The following is a 15252-nucleotide window of genomic DNA, read 5'->3' as shown; positions in this document are numbered from 1 at the left end:
GGCCATGCTGTTGCAGAATCCCACTTCTTTTTATGCCCAGCGCCCACTTTTAATACTTTCTTAAAGGTTTGGAAAGGCAACAAGCCCTGTAATACAAATTTTATACAGTATATATTCTCAAATGGCTGTATTTAGGGCTTACATTTCAAAGCCCAAGAGGTGCAGAGTGGCTGTGTGAGGCTGATATATCATGCATGGTGATTGGATGGATTGAATGATGGCATTTTTATTATTTTAGCTTTTCTTTCACGTGTAACCAAAAAAAGCGCTGCTGTACAAAATAATCCCATGCTTAATCCCAGAGAATCTTCCAGCCTGAACATTATTCTATTATATCTTAAAATAACTCCTTAAAGGAAAAGGGTTGATACATTACAGGGAAAAGGTAGAATTAAAATATATATATTGAAAGAATATTTTAAACGATTCCAAGAATAACTCAATAATGACAAACTGGTTATAAAAGAGGCCAGAATCTCCAGAAAAGAAACTGACTCACAATTTGATAAAAAAACTGCCAGTGCAAAGCAGAATTTATAAAAAAATATGAATGATACTTAACCCAACAGAAAACCCACTGACATAGTCGTTGAAAATTCACTCTATAAACTTCAAAAGCTTTGAAAATATCCAAATGTGTTGCCTTCGGATTCCCAAAGGTCAAACAATTCTCTTGGTAAAACTACAAAATGAGTATAGCTCTACGGCATGAAGACATATTTTACAAAAGCCTCTTACCTGTTTGAGTTTCTTCAAGTCTTCATCCAACTCCAGGTTGTCCAGGATAACAGCAACAAAAAGACTGAGCAGGATCTATGAAGGAACAAGAGGACCACCTTTAGAACACATGCCGTGCGTGTATCATGTAAATTGTGAGACTTTTATAGGAATACTATGTTGTTTGTACGGTCCAGGATGACAATCAGGCTCTGTCTCGGGAGGAACAAATGAGTCACCCTGAGACTGCCTGTGCCGTCTGATGGCTTCCTGTATCAGAAGGACTAATGCCGAAATGTCAGCACTTCTCACGCCCGCAGTTGTGATTAACCGCGATTAAAGATGTACCACTGGAGAGAACATTGCTGGGGCAGTGGCATTTAATGCAAACATTAACAAAGACATACTGAATCCTCTTGTCACATAATTTAACATGGATTATATACTCAAACCCTATTGAGCTAATCAAAGCACGATGACTTCTACTGTTGAAGAGGCAAGGAGAATTCCTCACCAAAGTAGCGAACAGGTGGTAGAGGATGAAGTAAATGGCGACTACCGGAGCCCACATGTGACCCACAGCCACCAGGGTCTGGTCCATGACATCTATCCATCCCTCCTGGGTCAGGATCTGGAACATGGACATGAACGCCTAAAGGGAGGAGAGCGAATATCACACACCCGAGGCACATATCCCCATTCTGACCATGTTTCCGAGTTCACAAACGTAAGATTAGAAACAGAAGCCAGAGAGAGGACCTGAGATCACAGATATACTTCTGCCCCCTCATCAGCTTGGTAGAGGACAGGTGAAGGTGTCGGGAAGAGGGAACAGCCAGCTGATACACTGAGGCCCCTGGGAGTGAAATGGCGAGTCTGTCCTTCCTTCACTCCAGCTCCTTCCTACCCACTCTCCTAACCCAGCCACTGCAAATAAAGACCAATCCCGTGTGCCTGTCTGCGGACATACGTGTGGGTGTGTGACACCCGAGCAACACCCGAGCAGCAGATAGATGGAACGAAGGCTATCATAGCAAACAAGTGGCATCTGTTTCTGAGCTTCCTGTCCCACTGTGGGATCCTGGGATCAGTAAAATGTCAGAAGAAAAAATAAGAGGATGGAAATATTTGGCTAATGAGAGAGAAACAAACTCATGAGCGCTTAGAAATCAAAGGAGGTTGTGGAGAGCAACGCATCTGTCAACCCCTTCACTAACATCTGCAGGCCTAGTTTTACTTGTGTTCAGTTTTGTTTTCCACTGCTCTCACACTTGGGATATTACTATTAGAAGGCTACTGCTACTCTCAGACTGGACTGATGGTCATATTCTTGACTTGGCTATTCTCCATATGCTCGTATCTGATATGAGTGGTAAAGAAGGTTTACTTGTGTCTAAGGGCATTTTCAAAACTAGAGTTTGTTTGCTCTTTACTTGTCCCTCTACGGTTCTAAATCAATCAGTAAAGAATAATAGATCTCCTAGAACTTAAAAACTTGTTCGCATTTGGACTGGATTCTTTTGGTGCTGACCTTGCCTTGACCTGCAATTTCTGTGTTTACTTATTCCCTAACAAATCAAGCATAAGAGGAAACACTCTAGGGTCTGAAACAAATGCTACAAATGAACTAGGTGTGAAGACACCTTAAGTTAGTGTCTTAACAAATACACATCTGAACCACCAACCTTTCCTTCTTAGAGTGACAGGGTGAGAGTGAGTGCTTCTTTACCCGAGGGAAGGTGGTGAAGCGGTCCAGCTCTTCCACAAAGCAGAACATCTGCAGGCTGATGGCGGACATAACGATGAGGAGGCTGGCGGTGAAGACCACCAGGCTGCCCAGCTTTTTACCGGGACCAAATATCTTGTAGACAAAGTCCTCCAGAGCTGGTGAGATCTTTATCAAACGCACCACACGGAGCACCTGAGGAGAAGACAAATACACATACATACTTACTGCATGGTTCCAGTACAGAGTGTGACTATTGTGTAGATGCGGTTATTCGTATTAATTTGGTCTGCTATATTACACTACGGGTATTAAGTACTCTTTAAGTGACTCATATATCCAATATCTGTATTCACGGTTGAAACAAGTGTGTAAACAAGGTTAACCTGAGCAAAAGGTCAGCATTGTGACACTGGCAGTGTAAATGTAGCTTTAGAAGTACTATTCGCATCAAAGAGCAAAAGAATATTGGAAATGATTTTTCACGTTAAAGTACTCTACAAAGTAGTAGTAAATCAAATATATGAGAGCAAACAGTATTCAATTGATTACATATTGATTGGAAAATAGTGCACTGGCCTCAGCCCAGAGGTAAAAGCTCTCAGATTCCTTGTTTTGTCAAGGGGCTTAGTCCCTAAATTGCTTGTGGTGACAACAATCCCAAAAGGCAATGCATCTTGGTCAGGGTTTGATCAGGGAGCCAGAGTGGCTATTGATCTCGTTGCACACAGTGATGCCTCGAGCCAAAGAGTTTTCCTTAAAATCCCAGTCTGAGCTAAATAAGTAGCTGTCTCCTATCCCCGAAAACAACGGCAGACCAACACTGGGATCCTGCTGTAATGGGGAACCTACAGTAAACAAATACAGTAATAACACCCACAGCATGATGACAGATGGGCAGGGAAAGCCACTGGCTTCTACTTCTGACACACCATGATGAACACTATCCATTTTACAGCACATTCAAGGGCAACCTGGGAGCGGGTAGTTCCCCAAGGACACAAAAAAAAGATTTTTTCCTGTGTCTGTGTCTTTTTGCTTGAAGCCACCACAGCTTGGGGGTCTTGTCTGTGTACTGCACATAGCATGATTAAGATGCAACAAATGTTTGGAATTTGTTTTTGTATTGTAAAATGTTAAGCAGTCCTTTGAACGCTGCTTCTGTGTTAGCTCATCTAAACATTGCAGAAAGGTGCTAATTGAAATTGAGTGTCCCTGCATGCTGAGTTTGACCCACAGGCACTCGTCTGCTACCTGGTCCTCTCTGGGACATGTGACATGCTAAATTATGTACAATGTTGAATTCTTGTTCAGACTTGGTCAGCGAGGCGTTGTTTAGTTGTCCAATTACGTTATTGTAGTTAGTGTTTCTGTGGAATTTTGTAGTTGTTCCTTGCACAAACGATACATTATCATAATATTCTGGTTGTTGGGGCACACAACTGCTGTGTGTTAAATCAGGCTGCTGCTCATTGGAATTCTGAACACAGAGAGTAAGTATCAGGGTCTATTCCAATCGCTTTTAAAAATCATTCAGCCGTGTGTGTGTGTGTGTGTGTGTGTGTGCATTTCAAAGCTGTAAGTGGCGCTCTAATGCATGTGACATTTTGTCCAGACTGGATGACAATTGGTAAGGCTGACCTTTACCACTGAGTAACACCCATTGGCTAGCAAAAATGTAAATAAATCAATACAAATCTGAAACAATCAGCAATATTGGCCCTTAAGTGATTTGTGAGTCACTTGTCAACAAATAGAAGACAAAGTTGAAATTCTTACAGATATATTCTTCAGATATACATACGTATATATAGATGATGTGTGAGATGATGAAAAAGAAATACATGCAGGGATGATTAACTGTGATTATTATGCAGCGATGGATTGTTTACAGGCTTGAGTAAATTGAATTACATTAAAATTACATAATCTGTGTTTGTTACTCCCGTTACACCACTATCGAATTATCAAGCTGATAATGGTTTTTACACAATGTTTGAAAAAAAACACATTTATTAGCATATCAGAGTATAAACATCATTTTTATGTGCATCTACTGAGATAAATAAAGGTTAGATTGTCCAAACACAACATGGCACGTGAATTGGCCTGCAGTGTACTTCTTAAACTGGAATGATTAAAAGAATACCAGTATGGTGCTTTAATGATGTTTCCAGTTCCTTTGTTTATTAAATCTAGTTTGTCTCTATGTATCCATAAATAGGGCAGGAATCTAAATCCCCTCTGTGTTTTATGACCCTTATGGCAACGATGCCTTGTAGTGTTACCCGTCACCAGCAGAGCTGTTAAGTACTGCGTCCTAAAGTGTGACCTTGTGACCTTGGTGTAGGCAGCATGATATAGCTGATGAAAACCTCTGTGGACGACATGATGGGAAAAGGAGCTCTCGGCGGGGCCTCAGTCTTTAATGAGCCTTGACCACACAAGCTGCCCTGATCCCGCCTGGCTCTCTGAACAGCTGCCATCCACACATGTGCAACCCACACACTCAGCAAATACTCAGAAATACACATACACATATCAATTGAATGAGATAAAGACATGCACACATTCGCAGGAAGACATGGACTATACTGTATATTAATTTCAAACATTGCTAATAGATCTTTATAATTAGACTCTGACTCTGTCCTTAACTCTGTGTTATGTAATGTGTTTGTAATGTGTTTATCTACATACGCAGATTCTACATCAAGCAATATATCAATGGATTGCCATTTGTTTGGCTCAAAACTAGTTCAGATCATGTTCACATTATAAATACACCAATTCAGAGTTGGTTTAAGCAATTACTGTTAATCGTCCAATATAAAAACAACCCAAGACTCTCTGCACAGGATACATTAGTATAAATGGCCTCAGGAATATTGTATCACAAACTTCAGAAAAATCGATTCAATCAAATCCCTTATATACGATTTCACCACATATATATAGCACAGCTCCGTATGGACTACAAAATAGTTCACGTCAGTCATGTTTCCACTTAGACCCCTGCCAAGCAATCGATGAGAATCTATAAAACGGGTCAATCAAATTTGAAGCCTGCACATCTCTGGTCCAGCTACACTCAAAAACATTGACTTGAGCTGATATGGCATTAGATTGCGGGCAAAGGTGCCTGTGTCCAGCAGCAGCGACGCTTGGAATGTGAAAGACAAAGATGCATGCTTCAGCGGTGCGGTGTTGCTGGTGTGAAGCAGGCGGAACTCTACCTCTCTTTTAGCACAGTAGAGTGATTGATTTGTACTCATTAATTCATGGTCACAGGAGTCAGCATGGAGAAATGTCACCAAATGATTCACAGCTCCTGCTTTTTACTGCAAAATTACATCAGATTTTCCCTATTTATGATATAAAATGTATTTATGTATGTATGTATTTGCAAACCTCCATGTGTGCAAGTGCATTAAACTGTGTTCCCTGTCCGGGCACATTTGTGTAGCCATACCTGAAAATAGGTGAACTGGGAGTGGTAGAGGTCAGGGTAGATGTGTAAGGTGGTGCCCACAACCAGCAGAGACTCAAACTTGTGCAATGAGGAGCTGATGTAGCCGGTGAAGCCCAGACACCAGATCTTCAAAAGAGCTTCCAGATCAAATAATACAGTAAAGGCAACCTAGGAAAGAACAAAGACACATCAGTTCATTCTATTCTATTGGGATAGAGCTATAGTTCATTTGCTTAAATGTTAGTAGAAAGAATATTCCTGCGCAATTAAGGTTGATGACGTTTTTGACAATGGCTTGAGCTAGCAGCTGCCCATTTTTCAGGTAATTGCCAGCTGATAGTCATTGCTACAAGGCACATTCCAGGAAGTGAGCCAGCTTACAGCCAATTTCTGCAGCAAGCAAGGCGAACAAATCAAGTTAGACACGACACTGCAGTCATTTCTCCTTCAATTGGGTTCCAATTGACATTTTTTTATTATGAAAAGACAAACAGGGTAATTAGGATAGTGATAGGTAAGTGGAATGAAATGTACTGAGGGCATATGGGTGCACTATGCTCTATTACAGTAGAAGGATTGATCAGAACAGGGAAGAGCTGTAAGAGGGGAATGAAATTGGAACTTCACCAACATAACTGGCATTTCGCTATTTTTTACTCTAAATCCAGTGCCTGCAGTTCCGAGTTTCCCTCCACAGCCTTCACACAGATTGGAACAAATCTAGGGATCGATGGCTGTATGATATGGATGGAGGGGGTGATATAGTGCGCCGTGTTTCTCTTATCTCCTCTGTTCAGCTGTGAGGGAGAGGGAGACACAGCAGGCTAGAGGGAGATGGGCACACTTCTCATTGTTTTTCAGTGCTCTACCACCTCTACCAGCTGCATACTGATGACATCCAAATACCTGCCTGACACACGCAGTGTTAAACGTGTGCGTGACCCTCTGAATCTGCCATATAAATCATTCAAAGAAAAGACAAATGTTCTAAAGCTGTCAAAATGAAATGAAATGTTGGCAAATGGAATGTGTCACGCCAACAGCACTACACAAAGAGGACAGAAGTATGAATTATCTACTCTGTCCACACTGATGAACACTGTTTGAACATTATAATGGAAAGGACAGTGTCAAAATACATGAAAATGATGCAAGATTAAATATGTATAAAGCCATGTGTGCCTTGATAGGACATAAGAAACTGTTGTACTATGTGCAAAAACCACATTGATCTACTTGTATACTCCCTTACTGCAACACCACTGTGCACACTGAGTGAAGGTACCGTAGCTTGAAGGCATCCTTCCAACAAGCCTGTTCTGTTCTAATTACCCAGCTGCTTCAGGCATCACCCGGACTTATTGGGTGCATTTATTATTGGCATCAACCGCATGTTTTGCAATCCAAAATATGTCCAACACAAAGTGCAAAATCTTATAAAAATGTGTCTTTTCAGTTTCAGATGCTGACAGAAATGTTTGCATTTGAATCTTATAACACATATGAACACACAGAGCATTGATCAAACGGCTTATTCTAGAGAAATCTGGGTGCATCAAGTACAAGTTTAGAATTATAAGAGGAAAAAAAACCAGATGAAATCATCTCACCTCTGCCAGGTAAAACTCATCATAGTGCCGCCGGTGGTTCTCGCCTTTGTAATAGTTGCTAGCAGCAACGATGACGTCCACAGCGACCATGCTCAAGATGAACATGTGGAACACAGACGACCGCATCAGTTGCTGTGGAAACAGACTTCAATTACAATCAATGTAAATTGCAACCAATGTGGAGGGAGGAAAGACGAGCTTGTTGCAAATCAACCATCATTTTCATCAGTCCCACATTCAACGAATCACATTCAGGTGTTGATGCGAGCCTGATGATAGAGTGATAACACAGCACACACACGCCGTCTCCGTTCTGATTGGAGGTGCTAACTCAGACAGACGGGAATAATGTAACACTGAGCTAAACTGAATTTCTTTGACTAGGAGCAAGGAAATTCGATTTCCGAGCTCAGATCTCCTTTTCCCATCTGCACAGGTGAGACATCAAGCATTTTCATCAGGGGACGCAAAGATGTCAGCGGAGGGACACCGACTGTAAATCTAATTCTAAAGAGGAATTATATTACGTTTGAAGATTTGCAATAGCCTCGTCTGATTAAGGAGGACAGCCTGTTTGTTCTGGCAAATATACAGTGTGTCCAGACGCATGTTAGGCAAATCTACAAAAAGATGGCCGATATCACACTGTCAACATTAACAGGTGTCCATTTCAGCAAAAAAACACTTTTTAGAAAGCAGTCAGTGAGGCAGAACGTGCACTTCTATGTGGTGAAAGACGGGACAGGGATATGTTCTTTCTCATTGGTTGTGGCAACAGTCAGACAGGGCCAGCAGTTAAACTGTAAGGAAATGGAAAGCAATCAGGAGCCTTTCATGGGTTGGTGGGAGAAACATACAGGCAGACAGCAGAATCAGAGTGCATTCAGACAGCAGGGAAGAAAAAAAGAAAGGGGCGAGATTGTGTGTTATTTCCTGTAGCATTGAAATTCTACCAACAACAGCGCAACATGACGGAGACAATTGCGATTTAAAAGAATGCGAGAGGAAAAGCTGGAGAAACAAATGCTATCTATGCATACAACTATGACAGATGTGATCAAAGCCTTGAACATGTCAAAGCAGATTGAACAGCTTGCAAGTGGGAAGCATCAGTCACCCTAAAAAAAAGACGATCAAGCGAGAGTGGAAACGAGAGGGATGGTTAGGGTAAATAAAAGACATGGAGAAATGAGAGGGAGACTATAAGACAGACGAAGAGTGTTTTCAACATTACAGGAAAGATCAAACTCTCCCTTGGAGATGGGATCACTGCTACACACCCTCCCACACATGCTCGCAGTACAAACTCTTTTAAAGTCTAGAGAGCCTGATCGTCTTGGTGTTGAGCCAAACACAAGCGCGACAAAGAAAAAGAAATTAGTAGAGGAAAGTGTTTGACTGAACGTAGGTACAGGGGGGAGAGAGAGAGAGAGAGAGAGAGAGAGAGAGAGAGAGACAGAGGGAGACATAGAGATAGAGAAAGAAAGAAAGAGAAAGAGAGAGAGAGAGAGAGAGAGAATTTCTTCCAGGATGGAGAAAGAGGAAAGGTTGTCTGCCATTTCTTTGAGGCTCCACTGATATAGACCAAAGCTAGCCTTAGGGTCAGGTGCTCTTGTGCACACACAGACACATTCACACAAACACACTCATACACACACACTCTCACACACACACTCTCACACACTCACACACACACACACACACACACACATGCATTGTGGTTAGGCTCCCTGACTGAGATTGGATGTGACAAAGCAGTTTGACATTTCCAGCTACCAGACGCTCTCCCCCATGGGTGTTTTGGCTGAACAGAGATGTGGGTTGTGTGCATGTGTGCGTTTGTGTGTGTGCGTGTGCGTGTGCGCGTGTGTGTGTGTGTGTGTATGTGTGTGTGTGTGTGTGTGTAAAAAAGCCAGGGAGGGAAATAGAGATAGAGACAGACTGGAAGAGAACTGAAAGTGCAAGCTTCTGTGTATGAACAGTTGATTTTTTTTTGTAGGTCCTGACTTTGTCTGTATACTCTGTCAGCTTTTGGGAGTCACGCTGCTTCCCAAATCAAAGAACGGAGGAACATTGTGACCTCTGTCATTTGGAGATAGAGACTTCTCATCCAGCTCTGTCAAAATATAACCTTTTTAATCATTATCGCACTTTTCCCCTTAACGAAAATGAATCGCGATGATAACACTGCCATCCTGGGGCTCAGGATGTCAGAATCAATTTGACAGCATAAATTGTGCAACACTCTCCCCTGCCATTTGATGTTTCTTAGCTTGTGTGTGTCTCTGAAATCCGTTCCCACTTGTTTGATGGATGCTTCTTATTAGTGTTGCCTCTGGCTGGGTCTTTGAAACACCAGGTGCTCGCTGGATGGGCACAGACACACACTATGACGCAGAGGCTACACAGTAAGTGTCGGCTTTGGCATTTGGCCAGGGGACACTGGCATCATCCTGTCTTTTTAGTGGAGGAAATGCAGAGGTGGCTTAATTTCTAATATATGACACTGTTCATTTTGTGAAATACAGCGTGTACCCAGTCTGTATTTGCTTGCAGTAAAAATGAAAGAAATTATGTATATGCATTTCAAGTGGCATTAAAACTGGTGTTTGGGGAGAGAGTGCATTATGAGTGTGTTTCTCTGCAGTGGAAATGAAACTCAAATAACATGACAATAAAAAGAAATGAACACACAATGCCCTCTAGCATTCTGTGTAATTACTATGATGTGATCTTTATCATTCCCATTGTTTACAGTCAATTTAAATAGCGAAGCACATACTCAGTAGGATGAAATTGCAATTTGAACAGGACCAGGCACAAACTGTCTCGCTAACCTGCAGTGAATCAGCATTTTCAATTATGAATCAGCCAGGAACTCATTCTGCAACAAACTCACAAATGAACAATTAAGCAGCCCCTTTCTCTCCACAGGAAGGAGAAACTTTTTCATTTTCAAAATTGAATTTCGGGATGGTGGAATTCAGTCAAAGTCGAGTATTTCTTCGTATGTAATTCTTCTTACGTAATGATTGTTATGTTTTAAGTTAATAAAGTACATTGGACTGTAATTGAACTGTTTTTATCTTAATCAAATAGTTTTAGAAAGAAAAACCCTCGATAATGTCACTGGTAATGATAATTGGAGAAATTCTAGTTTTACTTAACTTTACTTTACAACTTTTTGGGAAATAACAAGAAGCATTGGTGAGAAATGAAATAAGACTACGACAACCATAGTCAAAACATCTCCAAGAGACACCGCAGTAATTGGTATGACACCATGGATTCACATCTAGACACAAAGCGGCACACACAGGTTCTTTCACTGCAAGAGACTCTAAATGAGAGAAACAGCACAGTCCCTTGGGATACGGAATTTTGACTAGAAAGTAAGATGTGTGTGTGTGTGGTGGAAATGCCCCAACTGTCTCAGCAGTTGGGTTTCCTTAGTCAGTTCTGAGCAAAATACAAGCAAAGTCAAAAGAGAAGTCAAATGTGAATTGACAGTGTTTCCATTAATTGACGTTTTGCTTGCCTGCTGTTTCCACACTGCCCGCTCCAAAACAGCAGGTGGCACCATTAAATACAAAGAAGAGCAGTTGCATGCCTCGTCTGCTTGCTTGCTGTCTTTTTTCGCAATCAACACAAGCCCAGCAAACCCGTAGCGCATAAATAACCATTATATTCTCAAATCTCCAGAGGTGACCACCAAATGGCCATTCTTCCATGTGTACTTTAATGCTTAATGTGTACATAGTTGTAGAGTTTTTGGGAATATATCATGAAATATCAGTCACTGAATCTACCCATCCTGGACCTGTGATGTCATGGAAACTGGGTAAGTTGATTTCAAACATAAAATGTGCTCTGCCATGATCGTCTGTCAATAAGCAAACGGATGATCTGAGGGATGAGGCTTTGCATCATACCTGGAGCTTTTCCAGTGACTTCAACTGTAACAAACCCAAGACAGAGAAGCAGACTGACAGACCAATGATTGTATCCTCATGCTCCATCTGCTCTCCCGGATTGCCAAGGAGGACAAACGCTCTTTCCACTGGTACATGGAACGAGTGCAGCACATGTGAACAAAGCTGGCAGGATGTAGCCAAGTGACAGTATTCACACAGGAATTGTCACCAACAGACTGGGCCCATGTTCTGGCACAAACTTATGCTGCAGTTTCTCCATCTTGTTTACTGAGATTAAGAGGAGACTTGAGTGGCTTCACTTGAATCACTCCTTTGTTGTCAATGAATAAACAAATGATGAAGTGTCGCTACGTTAATGAACAATTTTTTAATCAAATCCCTGTCTGTCTTGCAGTGTGGTTCTGTGTAGTTCTTCGCAATCAACACAAAGTAACATCCGAGGCTCTAAGCAGAAGAAGCAGGGGTGTAATATCTGGCTGGTTTGGTGATCTGGCAAAATGGGAGTCCCACGGCTTATTAAGGTCCTGAGTGGAGCGGGCTGACTCATGCCCCTGGCCGTGAAACAGCTCTTAAGAAAACATGATGGTGTGCCAGTCTGAGCCCTTTGCTCGTCGCAGCGCTCTGCCCACTCTGCCTCTGTTGCCAGTCCGCCTCTTCTCAAGGACTTTAGATTTATTTGGGTTTATTTCATTGCAGCATCACCATCTGAGCATCTGGCTGGATTAAAGCCTGGATGATATAAAGCCTGGTTCAGCTGTATTGTCTCTGTGTTTGCACATTCTGACCTGCTCTCTGAGACACCGCTGATCTCACAGGCTTGGACATGTCGCCTTTCCTCTCTCCTGTGAGTTTCTTTCATCATACTTCTATTTCCTTTCACATATTCATTTTCTATCCCCCAATATTTACTCCGTTCTATTGTCTCCATATATATCAATATGATTTCTTTCCTCCCGTCCCACATTTCCTCTGCAGCCAATTTCCCCTTCCTGTGTGTCCTCCTTTTCCTCCTTCCACACTGAGACAAATTGACCTTAACCTTGACACATTGTGTGTATGTGCGTGTGTGTTTGCAAAATGATAAGAGAGGTGTCACTGGGGAAAACCAGGGGGCAGGAATTGGTGGCAGAGGAAGAAGAGGGTTCTAGCGAATCAATAGCCTCTGGCTTGGGATGGGAGAGGTCAAAAAGGTTTTCTTTCAATTGGACATCAGTAACCCCCTGTGAGCTGCTGGGTTATCCATCACTCTGTACTTAGCTACCAAGGCAAAGAGCTGGGGGATGCAGTGGGCAGCAACATCTGCTCATGGCTAAAGAAGCAGTAAATTAATCACATGTTCCTTCTGGATTATTGTACCACTGCTAGGTCTAGACTAGTTCTTTGAGTTTTGTTTAGGGATGATCTATGTGTACCTCGAAGTCTTAAGGAGCATTATAGCACAAAACTTAATTTAGTTTCTCTTTTGAACTAGCTGGATACACCTGTATAGCGTTATCCCCCATTTCTTTTCAGAACTGAAGCTCCATTTTGGAGTGTAATTATGGTATGCAGCACGAGAGGCTAATTAGTAGACCAGGCCTGTGGGGAAAGAAACAGGAGGCTTCATTAACCTCCACTGGTCTATATTTCTACCACCAGAGCAGAAAGCAAAACTCATATTAAAGTGCTAAAGCAATTTAAAATGTCAACTGGCAAAGACCAAACAAAAGTATGACTACAGTGTAACAGCATAAATCACAAATGTATTAATGGCACCTAGAGGGTGTGTTGTACAGATGTATGGTGTGCAAATCATTTGTAACCAATCTGCAAAATGTCTCCCTAAAATTATAGCTTCACCTCTGAAGAATTCCAGGCTAATTTGTGGGGCAGTTGCTTTGTTCTATTCCATCAGAAAAATACCTCTATGTACAACTAGGCATACAAAGACAACAAGTTTTATAACATGCAACGTTTTTGATTAAGTGAAGATTTTCCATCAGACTAAAGAATTGTTTGTTTCAAGAACACAATCAATCTTATTTTCAACCCCGAGGACCAGATTTAAGCAAGAGAAGAATTACCATCCAGGCCACAAATGTCATCGCCACATGTTTTCAGTTGGGTGACGTATTTGCTAAGATTGATCATGTAAATGTGCACAGTCACAAAAGTTCAATTGAATGCATTGCAGCTATTTAAGACGCTTCTTGCGTCAGTCAGGAAAGCAATACTAAAGGCTGACGAAGTCTCCCCCTGAGAATGACGACAGCTGCCATGTCTACATTCTAGGGCCCCAAAGCAGGTAACAGCTGCTTTTCAAAGACGGTAAATCATAGACAGAATTACCTTTGCCGTGATGGTGACTAGCCATAATAAATCAGCTGTCGCAAGCCATTTGCATTAACTTCCATTCTCTATCCCCATTTTGTGCTGCCTAACATCAGAATGCCCACGCACATTTTGTGGACGCCACTTTTCTTGAATTTCCCTATACTAGTGCAAACCCCTTCTGCGTCAGTAAATGTGAACAAACAGTATTTGTCCGATGAACATTTGTAAAAGCCCTGCAAGGCCCTTGGTAAATCTGGCCCCAAGTCTCTAAAAGTGTTAAGAGAATGTCAAACAGATGCATTTCAAGGTGACAAGTGTGCAGTACATCAAAATGATCCGCTACTGTGCAACATTCCTTACTGCACACAAGATAGATTTATGCTTTGGCAATATTCTTTTCTTTTTTGAATGTCACATACACACAGGGACCACCTTCGATTCTAACCCAGTGCTTTTGGTCAAGGACACTGACAGGATGGTGGGAGAAAACCAGAACACCCAGAGGAAACCCACACAAACACAGGGGAGAACATGCAAACTCCACAAAAAAAAAGGACCTGCTTCGCCCGGGAATTGAACCGTGTGCCCCGGAGTCGCTCATATAGGCAGAGCCATTCATACAGGGCTGCTGTGCACTGGAGATATACATGGGACATGCTGGTAAACAGGTATCTCTCCTTTCCCCCTCAAGTTAACACGCTCAGGATGGCTGAACACACTCAGGTCCCAATCACAAATACATTTACTGCACGGCAGCTAAATTTCATGGTGAACGCAATTAATTTGAACAGAACAGCACCGGAGCAGATAAACAGAGAGGGAGACGGACGGGACAGACGGGAGGACGATCCCTCTCTCCCTCTCTTGCAGGTGAGCAGACGTGAATTTTTTTGCAAAGGTGACAGGAAATAGAAAATATGCCTCTTACGTATATGCAGGTGGACTGGAACTTGTTTATTTTGATCAGCTTATTGCTTGCATCCTCATATGTAGGAAGCTTTAGATATGGAATTCCATGGAACGTGAACAACAAAGACTTGGGGTTGGTCAAAGGTAATTGAAGGTCATTTTCATTTTCCTTTCCAAGACCTTGATTTTCAGATCAAAAAAATCTAAAAAAATCTAGTGTTTGGTAACTTGTGCTACGCTGTCACAGCACTGGCCACACTCGCACACACTCGCCAGTGACAGACTGTTCAAGAACACCTCAGCAATAACAGGACGATAGATGTAACTAACAATAAAAAACTAGGACCATGCTGAGTATTATCACTGAAGCATTAATAAAAAAAACTATGACAAATAACCTCACTGTGTGACAGAGGAAAGAATTATGAGGGCTATTTTTGTTTGCAGCACCTCAGGAGGAGATCTGCCATTTCCTCTCTGTCTCCAAGAAGAGCAGGTGGTTAATCAATTATGTGTTATCTCCAAATGCTGCAGCCCACTGGACACAGACAGACCCCCCCTGACATAACA

The 15252-nt window shown here is 42.0% G+C and overlaps 1 protein-coding gene across 1 annotated transcript in view; it reads right to left on the bottom strand.

Annotated features, from left to right (window-relative positions):
* nalcn (sodium leak channel, non-selective) overlaps positions 1-15252 on the bottom strand; it is a 59814-nt gene that overhangs the window by 27469 nt on the left and 17093 nt on the right. The window contains exons 11-15 of the mRNA XM_076165687.1: positions 7526-7657; positions 5916-6083; positions 2447-2638; positions 1232-1369; positions 739-813 (exon numbers count right to left, since the gene is read on the bottom strand). Of these exons, the coding sequence (XP_076021802.1) occupies positions 739-813; positions 1232-1369; positions 2447-2638; positions 5916-6083; positions 7526-7657 (705 nt within the window). The remainder of the gene's footprint in view (positions 1-738; positions 814-1231; positions 1370-2446; positions 2639-5915; positions 6084-7525; positions 7658-15252) is intronic.

This window comes from Genypterus blacodes, unplaced genomic scaffold (assembly GCF_046128005.1).
Source record: "Genypterus blacodes isolate CSIRO-AG114 ecotype Tasmania unplaced genomic scaffold, CSIRO-AGI_Gbla_v1 ptg000148l_1, whole genome shotgun sequence".
NCBI classification, from domain to species: domain Eukaryota; kingdom Metazoa; phylum Chordata; class Actinopteri; order Ophidiiformes; family Ophidiidae; genus Genypterus; species Genypterus blacodes.
This window is presented reverse-complemented; position numbering and strand designations above follow the sequence as displayed.